This window comes from Pan troglodytes, chromosome 14 (assembly GCF_028858775.2).
Source record: "Pan troglodytes isolate AG18354 chromosome 14, NHGRI_mPanTro3-v2.0_pri, whole genome shotgun sequence".
Classification (NCBI taxonomy): Eukaryota; Metazoa; Chordata; class Mammalia; order Primates; family Hominidae; genus Pan; species Pan troglodytes.
In genome coordinates, this window is record NC_072412.2 from 105976037 (window position 1) to 105990504 (window position 14468).

The 14468-nt window shown below is 39.2% G+C and overlaps 1 protein-coding gene across 3 annotated transcripts in view; it reads left to right on the forward strand.

Moving 5' to 3' along the window:
- PCCA (propionyl-CoA carboxylase subunit alpha) overlaps window positions 1–14468 on the forward strand; it is a 446563-nt gene that overhangs the window by 279858 nt on the left and 152237 nt on the right. For all 3 annotated transcript variants that reach the window (XM_001149000.7, XM_063792625.1, XM_063792626.1), the window contains exon 19: window positions 1905–2007. In XM_001149000.7, coding sequence (XP_001149000.5) covers window positions 1905–2007 — 103 coding nt within the window. The remainder of the gene's footprint in view (window positions 1–1904; window positions 2008–14468) is intronic.

Genomic DNA, 14468 nt, shown 5'->3' on the forward strand with positions numbered 1-14468 from the left:
CCCTTTCTTCCCTTCTTCCTTTCTGCTCAGACCTCCTTTTCTTTCCCTCTCCTCCTCCCCTCCCCACTGTGTGTTGTCTCCCTCAACTCCCCTGCACCCCCATTCATTCATACTCTTCTGTGTGAGGCTCTATCCCCTGAAACAGTTCTTTTCACAGTGCCAGAAAGAATCGTCAAGGCCTGTGTGTACAGTGTGCATTATTGTTGATGCATTTTTTTTACTTTTATTTTTACTTCCATGGTATTTAAAACATATCCTTATCTTCAGAATAATGCAGATCAAGAAGTGGTAGGTCAAATACAAATATGTATTTAAATTAATAATATTAATCATCAGATATTGAATCTAGAGGTGATTCGATTAGAAGCATAGTTTTTGTGACTCTGATTTTTTTAATGCTGAATACACGGAGACTTCTTTTGAAAATTTGGTGGGTTTAAATGAAAACATAACTTGGAACATTTTTTCAGAACTGTGGTTTAAGCTGGAGCCCAGATACTACAAAATGCTGATGTTTAGTACTTGGTAAATATTACTTCACAAGTATAAATATGCAATACTTAAATTAGGTTAATTGTGAAATCATTAAATTTTGTTACTTTAAAAAGTCGTGGGAAACATTTATACTGTAAAAACATTTTTGTCTTTTCCTGCTTGATACGGATTTTCTGAACCATGTAATACTGATAATATGCAAGAAAAGACCCGTATGACAAGACTAACATTGTTCATAGATATGGAGTCCTTTTTGGGGGGTTTTAGGTGATGGGGAAAACCAGGGCTAGAAAAGAAATAGTGTGTAAGTTTCCAAGATGAGGACTGTGTTTTATTTCTCTGTGGTGCCCCACAATTTAGAGCCAAGTGCTTAGTCTTTGTTGAACTCATAAGTCATTTAGGGTTTTGTGTGTGTGTGTGTGTGGCTGTGCTTTATTTTAGCAAAATTTTGATGTTGTCCTATTATATAATAACATAATAAGTGGGTATCTGAGTAATGTTTAAATTCGTTTTTTAAAGTTCATGAATTTTTAGTAATAACATGATAAAATAAGTATAGTTTTTTTGTTTTTTGTTTTTTGTTTTTTTGCAAAAAATAATTATATCGGCCAGGCGCGGTGGCTCATACCTGTAATCCCAGCACTTTGGGAAGCCGAGGCGGGTGGATCATGAGGTCAGGAGTTCGAGACCAGCCTGACCAAAATAGTGAAACCCCATCTCTACTAAAAATACTAAAAATTAGCCGCATGTGGTGGTGGGCGCCTGTAATCCCAGCCTCTCGGGAGGCTGAGGCAGAAGAATCACTTGAACCCAGGAGGCAGAGGTTGCAGTGAGCCGAAATCGCACCATTGCACTCCAGCCCGGGCGACAGTGCAAGATTCCGTCTCAAAAATAATAATAATAATAATTAAAAAAATTATATCCTAGCTAATGTACCAAGATATTTCTCTTCTAATTGACATCATGAAGAAACATTCTATAAGTAGAATAATGTAGAGAGGTTCATTGTTTAATACATTAATTTTAGTCTCATCACCAGTAAAGAACAAAATGATTCTCTAGGCCACATCATGCTAACTCAGTAATTCATTTTATGTCTCTGAAGTTTAAGGCATGGCATACTTATTTATTTCATTGTAATTTTTTTTTTTAAAAAAACCATTTTGAATAGTAACCAAATATTGAAAAAAACTAATACTGCTTCAGGCAGATGAATTTGTGAATGACTGTAACAATTAGGCAATTCAAATTCATAGAATACATGATGATTCTTATAGTAGGTGTTTAAAATGTTCGCAAATACATCCAATGGCAGTTTTAGCCTGCACATTTTGTATCAAAGGGAAATTAGTTTATTGAGAAATAATAATATAAAATTATTAACTCTTTTTCTTTTCATTCTACTTCAGAATGCCTGTTATTAAACCAGACATAGCCAACTGGGAGCTCTCAGTAAAATTGCATGATAAAGTTCATACTGTAGTAGCATCAAACAATGGGTCAATGTTCTCGGTGAGTTTTCTTTCTTTATTTTCTTGGTAATCTTGATATTATCTATGAATATTTAAAGCCATTTTTAACCTGTTCAGTGACTCTCGTCTTTTGAATTTATAGTACCTCTATGTATTTTTCATCTTCTTTAGGAAGCTGAATGGAAATGGAAATTTTTGTTCTCTTATGCTTATTAGGAAATACATTTCTAGATTTAGCCACATCCTAAACTCACTTTCTGATACTTGATTCATTTTTCTTTTATGCTATGAGAAGTAATACTTTTGCCTTTGTTACAGAGAAGAGCATTTTGAATTACAGTTCCAAATGTATGATAGTGGTGGTAGGTAACCATCCTTTTAAAACAAATAATCTGAAGCCTCACATAACATTATCTTTAAATCTCATGCTGCAAGACACTCTTGAGGCTAAATTTACCTTGTGGTGACACTCTTTTTGTTTTGAAGAACTTAAACCCCTTGGATATAGGGTCCAAGATAGAACTGCCATAGTTGGAATTCTAGTCTATAGTGAACAAGATTACAGTAAGATTTCAGTATTTATACTGTAGTATGAGTGATATGTTTAAAACTGTGACCCGAGTGTGCCAGAAAAATACCATTAAGAGTTGCTGTTTTAAGTCGTATGCCTTCGTATTTTCAGCCTGAACTCAAGGAGGTTGCTATTAATATATAGTTAGTATAAGGAATATTCTGTTTATCTACATTTCTCTTCTTACGGCTAAATTGCATTGAAATGTCATTTTGTTTTGGGGAAACAAGTGAATTTTTATCAGAATATTGAAATAGGATATGAACATCAAAACAATATAATTTCACACAAATAAGACCTGGTGTGGCTTGAGAGGGGTATGGCAGTTTCTTGATCTCAGTGAGAAAATATCACAAGTCGAAGATTCATGAGAATTCATTCATTCCACAAATAATTGTTGCATGCCTACTGTGCACCAGATCAGTTCCAAGCTGTTGCCCTGGAGAAGCTGACATTCTTGTGTGGTGTCAGACTCACAGATCAATGATGTCAGTCCATGAACTAAGGGTAGTCTCCTTGGTTTTCTTTAAATGTTGTGATTCACTGTATACGCCAAAATTGCTGAAACGTTAGATACTGAAAGATACTTCACTCAGCTCTCTTAAAATGAAAGCTATGATGGAGTTAAACAGCTGTCTCATGAGATCTTGTGTGACTCTCTACATTCCACCTATTGACATGGGCCTTTCAGAAAAACAGCTTTGTAAGTGGACATTTAACCAGAGATCAGGTTGAGTAGCAAATTATAGGAAGTGAATAGTAAAGAGTATCAATATTACAATGTAGCATTTTTTTTTCTGGGGGAAGATTAACTTTATAAAAATGTAGAGTTTAGCATAATTTTCAGTTCTATATTGAGTCACCACTGAAGCCTTACTGTAATCTGATATTCTGATACAATGTTCTTTTAAGTAATGCCTTACCTTAATAAAGAAAACTGTCTAGATTACTTTTCAGAGCTGTTACTTCTTTTTTTTTTTTTTTTTTTTGAGACAGAGTCTTGCTCTGTCGCTCAGAGGCTGGAGTGCAGTGGCATGATCTCGGCTCACTGCAGCCTCTGCCTCCCAGGTTCAAGTGATTTCTCCTGCCTCAGCCTCCCGAGTAGCTGGGACTACAGGTGCATGCCACCACACCCAACTAATTTTTGTATTTTTAGTAGAGATGGGGTTTCACCATGTTGGCCAGGCTGGTCTCGAACACCTGAGCTCAAGTGATCCTCCTGTCTCAGCCTCCCAAAGTGCTGGGATCACAGGCGAGCGTTGCTTCTTTATGCTTGTTTTAGATTCCATGTTGAAAACTAGAGACCTCTGGCCTGACTGCATACGTGGTATCTTTTAAATTTTTTTCTGTAGAATTATCTCCAGCTTCTCTTTTTAGCTTATGAGGAAAACAGGGCTGTTTTTAAAACACATCAAAATTAGTGCATTAAAAATTTCCCTGGAAAATATCCACCTTAGTATATAATATCAGAAATGATTTCCTATATTTATTGGCTTAGCTACTGTCAGAGCATCAATAGCCCAATGAAAGGCATATGCACATGTTAGTGTAGCCCTTTTTCCTAGGCATATTTAAATTTAGGTACTTTCATTTGACATCAGTATTATGAAAGGAGGCAGGTTGAACAGCATGGCGAAGTAAAGGCTCATTGGTAGAAAGATTTCAATAGTATGGCACTATTGTCTGCTTTTAGGGTCATAGACGGGAGAGCTGTGATTGTTAACTTAGTTTCCCAGATCACCCACTGTCACATCAAGAAAAAAATTAGCCTACAGATGACAAGCCAGGTCCGGGTTAATGACTCTGGAGATAGTGCAGGCAAAGGCTTTATTGAGCACACAGTAAAACTTTAGGTGCCCTACATTTCCAGAGTTCTTCTGTTTAATTTTTAGGAGTTTAAATTATAAGATATTTCTAATAAGGAAAGTACAGCAGATGTTGCAGATTTTCCATACAGGTCTCCTAGTTAAAAAGAAAAATATATAGATTAAACTAAGTCCTTTCTTTACATCATCCTGTTCCACTTTCTCCCAAGTGGTGGCAGCTAACCTGATGATGCTGTGTGTCCTTTCTGTATGTGTTGTTAAGACTTTTGGTACAGATGTATATACCACAATAATGGTAAAAAGGAAAGTTGCAACAATATACATACTTAATGGAACCATTTATGTAAATTTTAGGCAAAGCAATTTCATTTACAATAGAATCAAAAGGACTAAAATACTTAGGAATATATTTAACCAAGGAGGCGAAAGGCTTACACACTGAAAACTATAAAATGTTGCTGAAAGAGCTTAAAAAAGACACAAATATATGGAAGGGTATCTTGTGTCAGGGACTAGAAGACTTAATATGGTTAAAATATCAGTACCTCTCAGCTACTTGGAAGGCTGAGACAGTAGGTTCACTTGAGCCCAGGAGTTTGTGCCCAGCCTGGGCAACACAGCAAGACTCCATCTCTGGTGAACAAAAGAAAAATGAAAGAAGGAAATGTCAGTACTACCTGAAGTGATCTACAGATACAACACCATCGGTATCAGAACCCCCAAATACATTTTGTTGCAGATATAGACAAATTTATTCTGAAATTCATGCAATTTCAAGGGGGTCCCAAATAGTCAAAACAATCCTGAAATAGAAGAAGAAAGTTGAAAGCCTTATACCTCCTCATCTCAAAACTTATTACAAAACCACAGTTTTCAAAACAGTGTGGTACTGCACATATATAGACCAATGGACTAGGATAGAGAGCCCATAAATAAACCCTTGTATGTATGGTCAAATGGCTTTTGACAAGAGTTTCTAAAATATTCAGTGGAGAAAAGACAGCCTTTTCAACATGAATAAATTTGGGTCCTTTTCTTGCTCTATATACAAAACTAACTCAAAATGGATCAAAGACCTAAATGTAAGAGCTAATGCTATAAAATTCTTAGAAGAAAACACAGGGGAAGGCTGCGCACAGTGGCTCATGCCTGTAATCTCAGCACTTTGGGAGGCCAAGGCAGGTGGATCACTTGAGCTCAGGAGTTCAAGACCAGCCTGGGCAACATGGTGAAACCCCATCTCTACTAAAAATACAAACATTAGCTGGGCTTGGTGGTGCGTGGCACACACCTGTAATCCCAGCTACTCAGGATGCTGAGGCAGGAGAAGCTCTTCAACTCAGTAGGCAAAGGTTGCAGTAAGCTGAGATCGTGCCACTGCACTCCATTCTAGGTGACAGAGTGAGACCCTGTCTCAAAAACAAAACAAAACAAAAAAACCAGTAGATAACATAGGGGAAAAGCTTCATGGTATTGGATTTGGCAATGGTTTCTTAGACATGACACCAAAAGCACAGGCAACAAAAGATAAATTGGACTACGTGAGAGTTAAACACTTCTATATATGAAAGGAGAATATTTTCCCAGAATTTTCATCCCTCCTTTAAAATTTTTCATTCTAAACACTATAAATTTATAAATGTTTCATGCAAATATTTTCTCCCATTCTGTGGGTTGCCTTCTTACTCTGTTTTTTTCCCAAAGTAACCACTCTGTCAGAGTACAATCAACAGAGTGAGAAGGCAACCCACAGAACGGGAGAAAATATTTACAAATCACATAGATGATAAGAGTTTGTTTGTTTGTTTGTTTGTTTTTTGAGACAGAGTCTCACTCTGTCACCCAGGCTGGAGTGCAGTGGCACAATCTTGGCTCACCGTAGCCTCTGCCTCCCAGGTTCAAGTGATTCTTCTGCCTCAGCCTCCCAAGTAGCTGGGATTACAGGCACATGCCACCACACTTGGCTAATTTTTTTTTTGTATTTTTAGTAGAGATGGTGTTTCACCATGTTGGCCAGGCTGGTCTCAAACTCCTGACCTCAGGTGATCCACCCACTTCGGCCTCCCAAAGTGCTGGGATTACGGGTGTGAGTCACCATGCCCAGCCCTCCCGATAAGAGTTTAATATCTGGAATATAGAAAGAAATTTTTCAACTCAATAGCAAAAAACAATTAAAAATGGGCAAAGGACTTTCATAGACACCTCTCCAAAGAAGATATACGCATGGCCAATAAGCACATGACAAGATGCTCAATATCACTAATCATTAGAGAAATCCAAATCAAACCTGCAATGAGATACTACCTCCCACCCGTTAGAATGGCTACTATCAAATAAACAGAAAATAAGTACCGGTGAGGGTGTGGAGAAGCTGGAACCCTTGTGCACAGTTGGTAGGAATATAAAACGATGTGGTTACTTTGGAAAAAACAGTATGATGGTCCCTCAAAAACTTAAAAGTAGAATTATATAGTAACCTTAGAAAGTTGGTAATTCTGACATGTGCTATATAACACAGATGAATCTTGAGGACATTATGCTAGGTTATAAGCCAGGCGCAAAAGGACAAATACTGTACGATTCCACTTATATGAGGTACCTGGAGTAGTCAGACTGATAGAGACAGAAACTAGAATGGTGGTTGCCAGGGGCAGAGAGGAAGGGGAATGAGGAGTTATTGCTTAAGGAATACAAAGTTTCACTTTTTAAGTTGAAAGGTTTTCTGGAGGTAGATGGTGGTGATGGTAGCAGGAAAATGCAAATGTATTTAATACCACTGAACTGTACATTTAAAAATGGTTAAGATGATAAATTTTATACGTGTTTTACCACAAGTAAAACATACACAAAACATCAGTATTTATAATGAAAACTTAAAAGGAGGGTTGTGGCCAGGTGCAGTGGCTCACACCTGTAATCCCAGCACTTTGGGATGCTGAGGTGGGTGGATCACCTGAGGTCAGGAGTTCGAAACCAGCCTGGCCAACATAGTGAAACCCCGTCTCTACTAAAGATACAAAAATTAGCCAAGTGTGGTAGCACACGCCTGTAATCCCAGCTACTTGAGAGGCTGAGGCAGGAGAATCACTTGAACACAGGAGGTGGAGGTTGCAGTGAGCTGAGATCACGCCGCTGCACTCTAGCCTGGGTGACAGAGTGAAACTCTCTCTCAAAAATAAATAAATAAATAAATAAATAAAATAAAAAAGGAGGTATGAAAATTCTGGGAAATGAATGCATGGTAGAAATGAAAGTTAAGTGAAGTGTTAATCGTAGGAGAAGTGAAGTATTTTATGTGTTTTAGGTCTTTATTCTGATTTCTGAATACAGCTGTCTGAATGAATGACAGAATTAATTAATAGTATAAAACCTGCTAGACACAAAGTAGAAATATTATTTAGCTTGTCATGGTGATAAGCTGAAAAGTACCCAATAACAAACTGATTTTTATTATAATTATTTTCATGATTCCCTTCTGGATTCCTAGGATGTTTTCCATTTCTGTCTTGCTCAGTATAACACAAAACTGGTCAAAATAGTTTTTGGCCAGGTACAGTGGTGCGCACCTATAGTCCATCCACTCAGGAGAAAATAAGTTTATGATGAATTAAAATATTAACACAGTTAATATCTTAAAGATGGTGAAAAACTAAATTCATATTGAATGTGATTCACTTGAAAGAGTTGAAAGAAGAATGTCAGAGTAGTCCTAATGTATGAGAAAATTAGTTAGAAATTTGGCCTTCCTAGCGATGGAAAAATGAGCACTATACATGCACTATTTGAAAAATTTTGCCTGATGTTTCATGTTTACTACTAATAAACTAGAAAGCAATTGTATATGATCCTGTATATTGAATTGTTACAGTGGGCCAATGATAGAAAATTTTGTAAGGACCTAAGGGTTTTTCGTGTCTCTGTCTCCTTCAGTTCTGCTCTGATCTTAGTTATTTCTTGTCTTCTGCTAGGTTTTGAATTTGTTTGCTCTTGCTTCTCTAGTTCTTTTAATCGTGATGTTAGGGTGTCGATTTTAGATCTTTCCTGCTTTCTCCTGTGGGCATTTAGTGCTATAAATTTCCCTCTAAACACTACTTTAGCTGTATCCCAGAGATTCTGGTACATTGTGTCTTTGTTCTCATTGGTTTCAAAGAACTTATTTATTTGTGCCTTAATTTTGTTATTTACCCAGTAGTTATTCAGGAGCAGGTTGTTCAGTTTCCATGTAGTTGTGCGGTTTCGAGTGAGTTTCTTAATCCTGAGTTCTAATTTGATTGCATTGTGGTCTGAGAGACTGTTTGTTACGATTTCCATTCTTTTGCATTTGCTGAGGAGTGTTTTACTTCCAATTATGTGGTCAATTTTTGAATAAGTTCGATGTGGTGCTGAGAAGAACGTATATTCTGTTGATTTGGGGTGTAGAGTTCTGTAGATGTCTGTTAGGTCTGCTTGGTCCAGAGCTGACTTCAAGTCCTGAATATCCTTGTTAATTTTCTGTCTCATTGATCTAATATTGACAGTGGGGTTGTTAAAATCTCCCACTATTATTGTATGGGAGTCTAAGTCTCTTTTTAGGTCTCTAAGAACTTGCTTTATGAATCTGTGCTCCTGTATTGGGTTCATATATATTTAGGATAGTTAGCCCTTCTTGTTGCATTGATCCCTTTACCACCAGGCCTGCCTTACAAGAGCTCCTGAAGGAAGCACTAAATATGGAAAGGAAAAACCGGTACCAGCCACTGCAAAAACATACCAAATTGTAAAGTCCATCAACACTATGAAGAAACTGCATCAACTAATGGGCAAAATAACCAGCTAGCATTATAATGACAGGATCAAATTCACACATAACAATATTAACCTTAAGTGTAAATGGGCTAAATGCCCCAAGTAAAAGACACAGACTGGCAAATTGGATAGAGTGAAGAGCCAACAGTGTGCTGTATTCAGGAGACCCATCTCACATGCAAAGACACACATAGGCTAAAAATAAAGGGATGGAGGAAGATGCACTGGTTTTTCCTCATCTTTATGGATTTATCTACCTTTTGTCTTTGATGTTGGTGACCTTCGGATGGGGTTTTTATGTGGACCTCCTTTTTATTGATGTTGATGCTGATGCTGTTCCTTTCTGTTTGTTAGTTTTCCTTCTAACAGTCAGGTCCCTCTGCTGTAGGTCTGCTGGAGTTTGCTGGAGGTCCACTCCAGACCCTGTTTGACTGGGTATCACTAGCAGAGGCTGCAGAACAGCAAAGATTGCTGCCTGTTCCTTCCTCTGAAAGCTTCGTCCCAGAGGGGCACCTGCCAGATGCCAGCTGGAGCTCTCCTGTGTGATGTGTCTGTCAACCCCTGCGGGGAGGTGTCTCCCAGTCAGGAGGCATTGGGGTAAGGGACCCACTTGAGGAGGCAGTCTGTCCCTTAACAGAGCTGGAGTGCTGTGCTAGGAGATCTGCTGCTCTCTTCAGAGCCAGCAGGCAGGAACGCTTAAGTCTGCTGAAGCTGCGCCCACAGCTGCCCCTTCCCCCAGGTACTCTGTCCCAGGGAGATAGGAGTTTTATCTAGAAGCCCCTGAGTGGGGCTGCTGCCTTTCTTTCAGAGATGCCTTGCCCAGAGAGGAGGAATCTAGAGAGACAGTCTGGCGACAGCGGCTTTGCCAAGCTGCCATGGCTTTGTTTATTCTCTGAGGGGAAAACCACCTACTCAAGACTCAATAATGGTGGATGACCCTCTCCGCCAGGTTGACTTCAGACTGCTGTGCTGGCAGTGAGAATTTCAAGCCAGTGGATCTTAGCTTGCTGGGCTCCGTGGGGGTGGGATCCGCTGAGCAAGACCACTTGGCTCCTTGGCTTTAGCCCCGTTTCCAGGGGAGTGAATGGTTCTGTTTTGCTGGTGTTCCAGGCACCACTGGGGTATGAAAAAAAAAAAAACTGCAGCTAGCTTGGTGTCTGCCCAAACAGCCGCCCAGTTTTGTGCTTGAAACCCAGGGCCCTGGTGGTGTAGGCATCCAAGGGAATCTCCTGGTCTGCGGGGTTGTGAAGACCATGGGAAAAGCATAGTATCTGGGCTGAATAGCACTGCCCCTCCCTCATGGCACAGTCCCTCACGGCTTCCCTTGGCTAGGGGAGGGAGTTCCCCGACCCCTTGTGCTGCCTGGGTGAGGCAATGCCCCACCATGCTTCAGCTTGCCCTTTGTGGGCTGCACCCACTGTCTAACCAGTCCCAGTGAGACGAGCCGGGTACCTCAGCTGGAAATGCAGAAATCACCCACCTTCTCTGCTGATCTCGCAGGGAGCTACAGACCGGAGCTGTTCCTGTTCGGCCCTCTTGCCAAAAACAGAAAAATGTCTTTTTACTGTTTTTGACTTAAAGCTGTTTTATGTGATAACAGTATAGCTACTCCTGCTTATTTTTGGTTTCCATTTGGATGGAACAATTTTTTCCATCCCTTTACTTTCAGACTATTTATGTCTCTAAGGGTGAAGTGTGTTTCTTGCAGGCAGCATATATTTGGGTCATATGTTTATTCAGTCAGCCAGCCTCCATCTTTTTATTTTATTTTATTTTATTTTTTTTTGAGACAGAGTCTCGCTCTGTCACCCAGGCTGGAGTGCAGTGGCGTGATCTAAGCTCACTGCAAGCTCTACCTCCCAGGTTCACGCCATTCTCCTGCGTCAGCCTCTCGAGTAGCTGGGACTACAGGCTCCTGCCACCACACCCCACTAATTTTTTATATTTTTAGTAGAGACGGGGTTTCACCGTGTTAGCCAGGATGGTCTCAATCTCCTGACCTTGTGATCCACCTGCCTCAGCCTCCCAAAGTGTTGGGATTACAGGGGTGAGCCACTGCGCCTGGCCGCCAGCTTCCATCTTTTAAGTGGAGCATTTAATCCATTTACATTCAGGGTTATTATTGATATATGAGGTTTTGTTCCTGTCATATCATTAATTGCTTTCTGTTTGTTTTATATGTTCCTTGTTCCTTCCTATTTTATATTGTTTATCTTTGTGGTTGGTGTTTTCCTTCAGTGGCAACATTTGAGTCTTTTCTGTTCCTCATTTGTGTGTTTGCCTTACCAGTAGGTTTTATACTTGTACGTGTTTTCATGATGGTGTATATTGTCCTTTTGCTTCCACGTTTAGGACTCCCTTGAACATTTCTTACAGGGCGGATATAGTGGTAATGCATTCCACTGGTCAAATTCAGCGTTTGCTTGTCTGGGAAAGACTTTATTTCTCCTTCATTAATGAAGGATATTATTACTGGGTATAGTACCACTGCGTGGCAGTGTTTTTCTTTCAGCCCTTTGAAAATACGATTCCATTCTCTCCTGGTATATGAGGTTTCTGCTAAGATGTCGACTGTTAGTCTGATGGGACTTCCTTTATAGATGACTAGATACTTTTCTCTTACAGTTTTTAAAACTCTGTATTTGGCTTTAGATAGTTTGACTATAATGTATTATGGAAGAGATACTGTTTTGCATTGAATCTGGTTGAGGATTTCTGGACCTTCTGTATCTGGATGTCTGTATCTCTCACTAGACTTGGGGAGTTTTCAGTTATTATGTCCTTAAATAGAGTTTCAAATCCTTTCATTATTTCTTTGCCTTTTGGGATACTGATAATCTTGATTTTTGGTTACTTTATTGTGTCCCATATATCATGAAAGCTTTCTTTATGTTTTAAAATTACTTAAACATTTTTTGTCTGACTGCATTATTTCAAAAGACTTCATGCTTTGAGATTCTTTCTTCTGCTTGATCTAGTCTGTTGAAGCTTTTGAATGCATTTTGCATTTCATTCAGTGAATTCTTCATTCCAGAATGTGTCTGATTCTTTTTTATGATACCCATCTTTTTGGTAAATTTCTCATTTATATCCTTAATTGTCTTTCTGATTTTTTTGTGTTGTTTTTCAGATCACTCTTGTGTCTCATTATTTTTAGTATCAAAATTTTTAGTTATTTTTCTGGAATGTGAATTTCTTTTGGATGGGATCTGTTGCTGCAGAATTATTGTATTCCTTTGGAGGTATCATATTCCCTTGCTTTTTCATGTTTCCTGTGTCCTTACGTTGATATTTGAACATGTAGGGTAATATTCGCTTCTTCCAATTTTAGAATTTGCTTTCATAGGGGAAGACTTTTTCCTGAAGATGTATCCATGCTGTTGGTTGGGTAGGACCCTTTGGCTTTGATTCTGGGTGCATGTGGTAGTCACTGTATAGTGTAGTCACTGTATGATTTCTTTGGCTGTAAACAGTATCGGTGGTATCTGTGATTTCTTTAGTGGCTTAGGGTACTGTTATTAGTAGAGGCTGTAATGAGGTTTTCTGGGGACAAGGATGCCACATGGGCCCGTCTTTGGGACTAATGGTGGCAGTGGTGAGCTGAGTATGTCTGTCCTTGGGCCCCGGGGTTGTGTGTGCTGACACTGATGTTAGTGGGTCCAGGTGAGTAAATTTAACAAAAGAAGTATAAAACTTGTATTGTGAAACAAACCATTGAAAAGAGAAATTAAGGAAGATCCAAATAAATGGAAAGTTTCTAATATTTGTGAATTGAAAAACTTAAGATGGCACTGCTTCCCTGTGTTAGTCTGTTCTCACGCTGCTAATGAAGACATATCCAAGACTGGGTAGTTTATAAATGAAAGAGCTTTAATGAACTCACAGTTCCATATGGCTGGGGAGGCCTCATAATCATGGCAGAAGATGAAGGAAGAGCAGAGGGACATCATACATGGCAGCAGGCAAGAGAGAGCTCTTGCAGGGGAACTCCCCTTTATAAAACCATCAGACCTCCTGAGACTTTTTCACTGTCACAGGAACCACACGGGGAAGACCCACCCCCGTGATTCAATTTCCTCCCACTGGGTCCTTCCCACACACGTGGGAATTATGGGAGCTACAATTCAAGATGCAATTTGGGTGGGGACACACCCAAATCATGTAATTCCCAAATTAGTCTAAAGATGCAACACAATTCCTGCCGAAGTCCAAGCTGTATTTTTATCAGAAATTAACAAGCTGATCCTAAAATTTGGAAAATATGGAAACTTAAGGGACCCAGAATAGCCAAAGTAATCTAAACACACACACACACACACACACACACACGAAAAAACAAAAAAACACGCCAGTCACATTGGCTCAGACCTGTAATCCCAGCACTTTGGGAGGCCAAGGCAGGAAGATGACTTGAGCCCAAGAGTTCAAGACCAGCCTGAGAAATATAGTGAGGCCCCCATCTCTACAAAAAAGTTTTTTTTAGCTGATGGTGGTAGCATGTGCCTCTAGTCCCAGCTACCTAGAAGACTGGGGTTGGAGGATAGCTTGAGCCCAGGAGGTGGAGGTTGCAGTGAGCTCTGATCACACCACTGCACTCCAGCCTGGGATACAGAGCAAAACTCTGTCTCAAAACCAACCAACCAAACAAACCCACAAAAATCCAGAATTGGATAACTCATATTTCCATCTTTCAGAACTTACTACAAACAGCCTTGTAATCAAATACAGTGTAGTACTTGCAAAATGATTGTCATATAAATCAACAGAATAGAATTGAGAATCCAGAAATAAGCCCAAAAATGTATGGTCAATTGATCTTTGACAAAGGTGCCAAAATAATTCAATGGTAAAAAGAATAATCTCTTCAACAAATGGTGTCGAAACACCTGGGTTCACATGTAAAGGAATGAAGTAGAACCCCTACCTCATATTGATTAGTATACAAAAATTAATCCAAAATGGATTGAAGACCTAAATATAAGAGGCAAAACATCTTTAAAAATAGATGAATTGTTCAACATCAAGATTAAAATGTTTGCTTCAAAGGACACTAACAGGAAATTGAAGACAAACCACAGAATGGGAAAAAATATTTGCAAATGAAATTTTCAGTAAAGCACTTGTGTTTAAAATACATAAAGAACACTTACAACTTAACAATAAAAAACAGCCCACTCTAAAAATAGGCAAAAGATCTGAATAGACGTTTCTCCAAAGAATATATGCAATTGCCGGTAAGCACATATAGAGATGTTCTGCATCATAAGGCATGGAGGGATCCAGATGCAAATCAAAACCACAGTGAGATTGTCCTTTGTA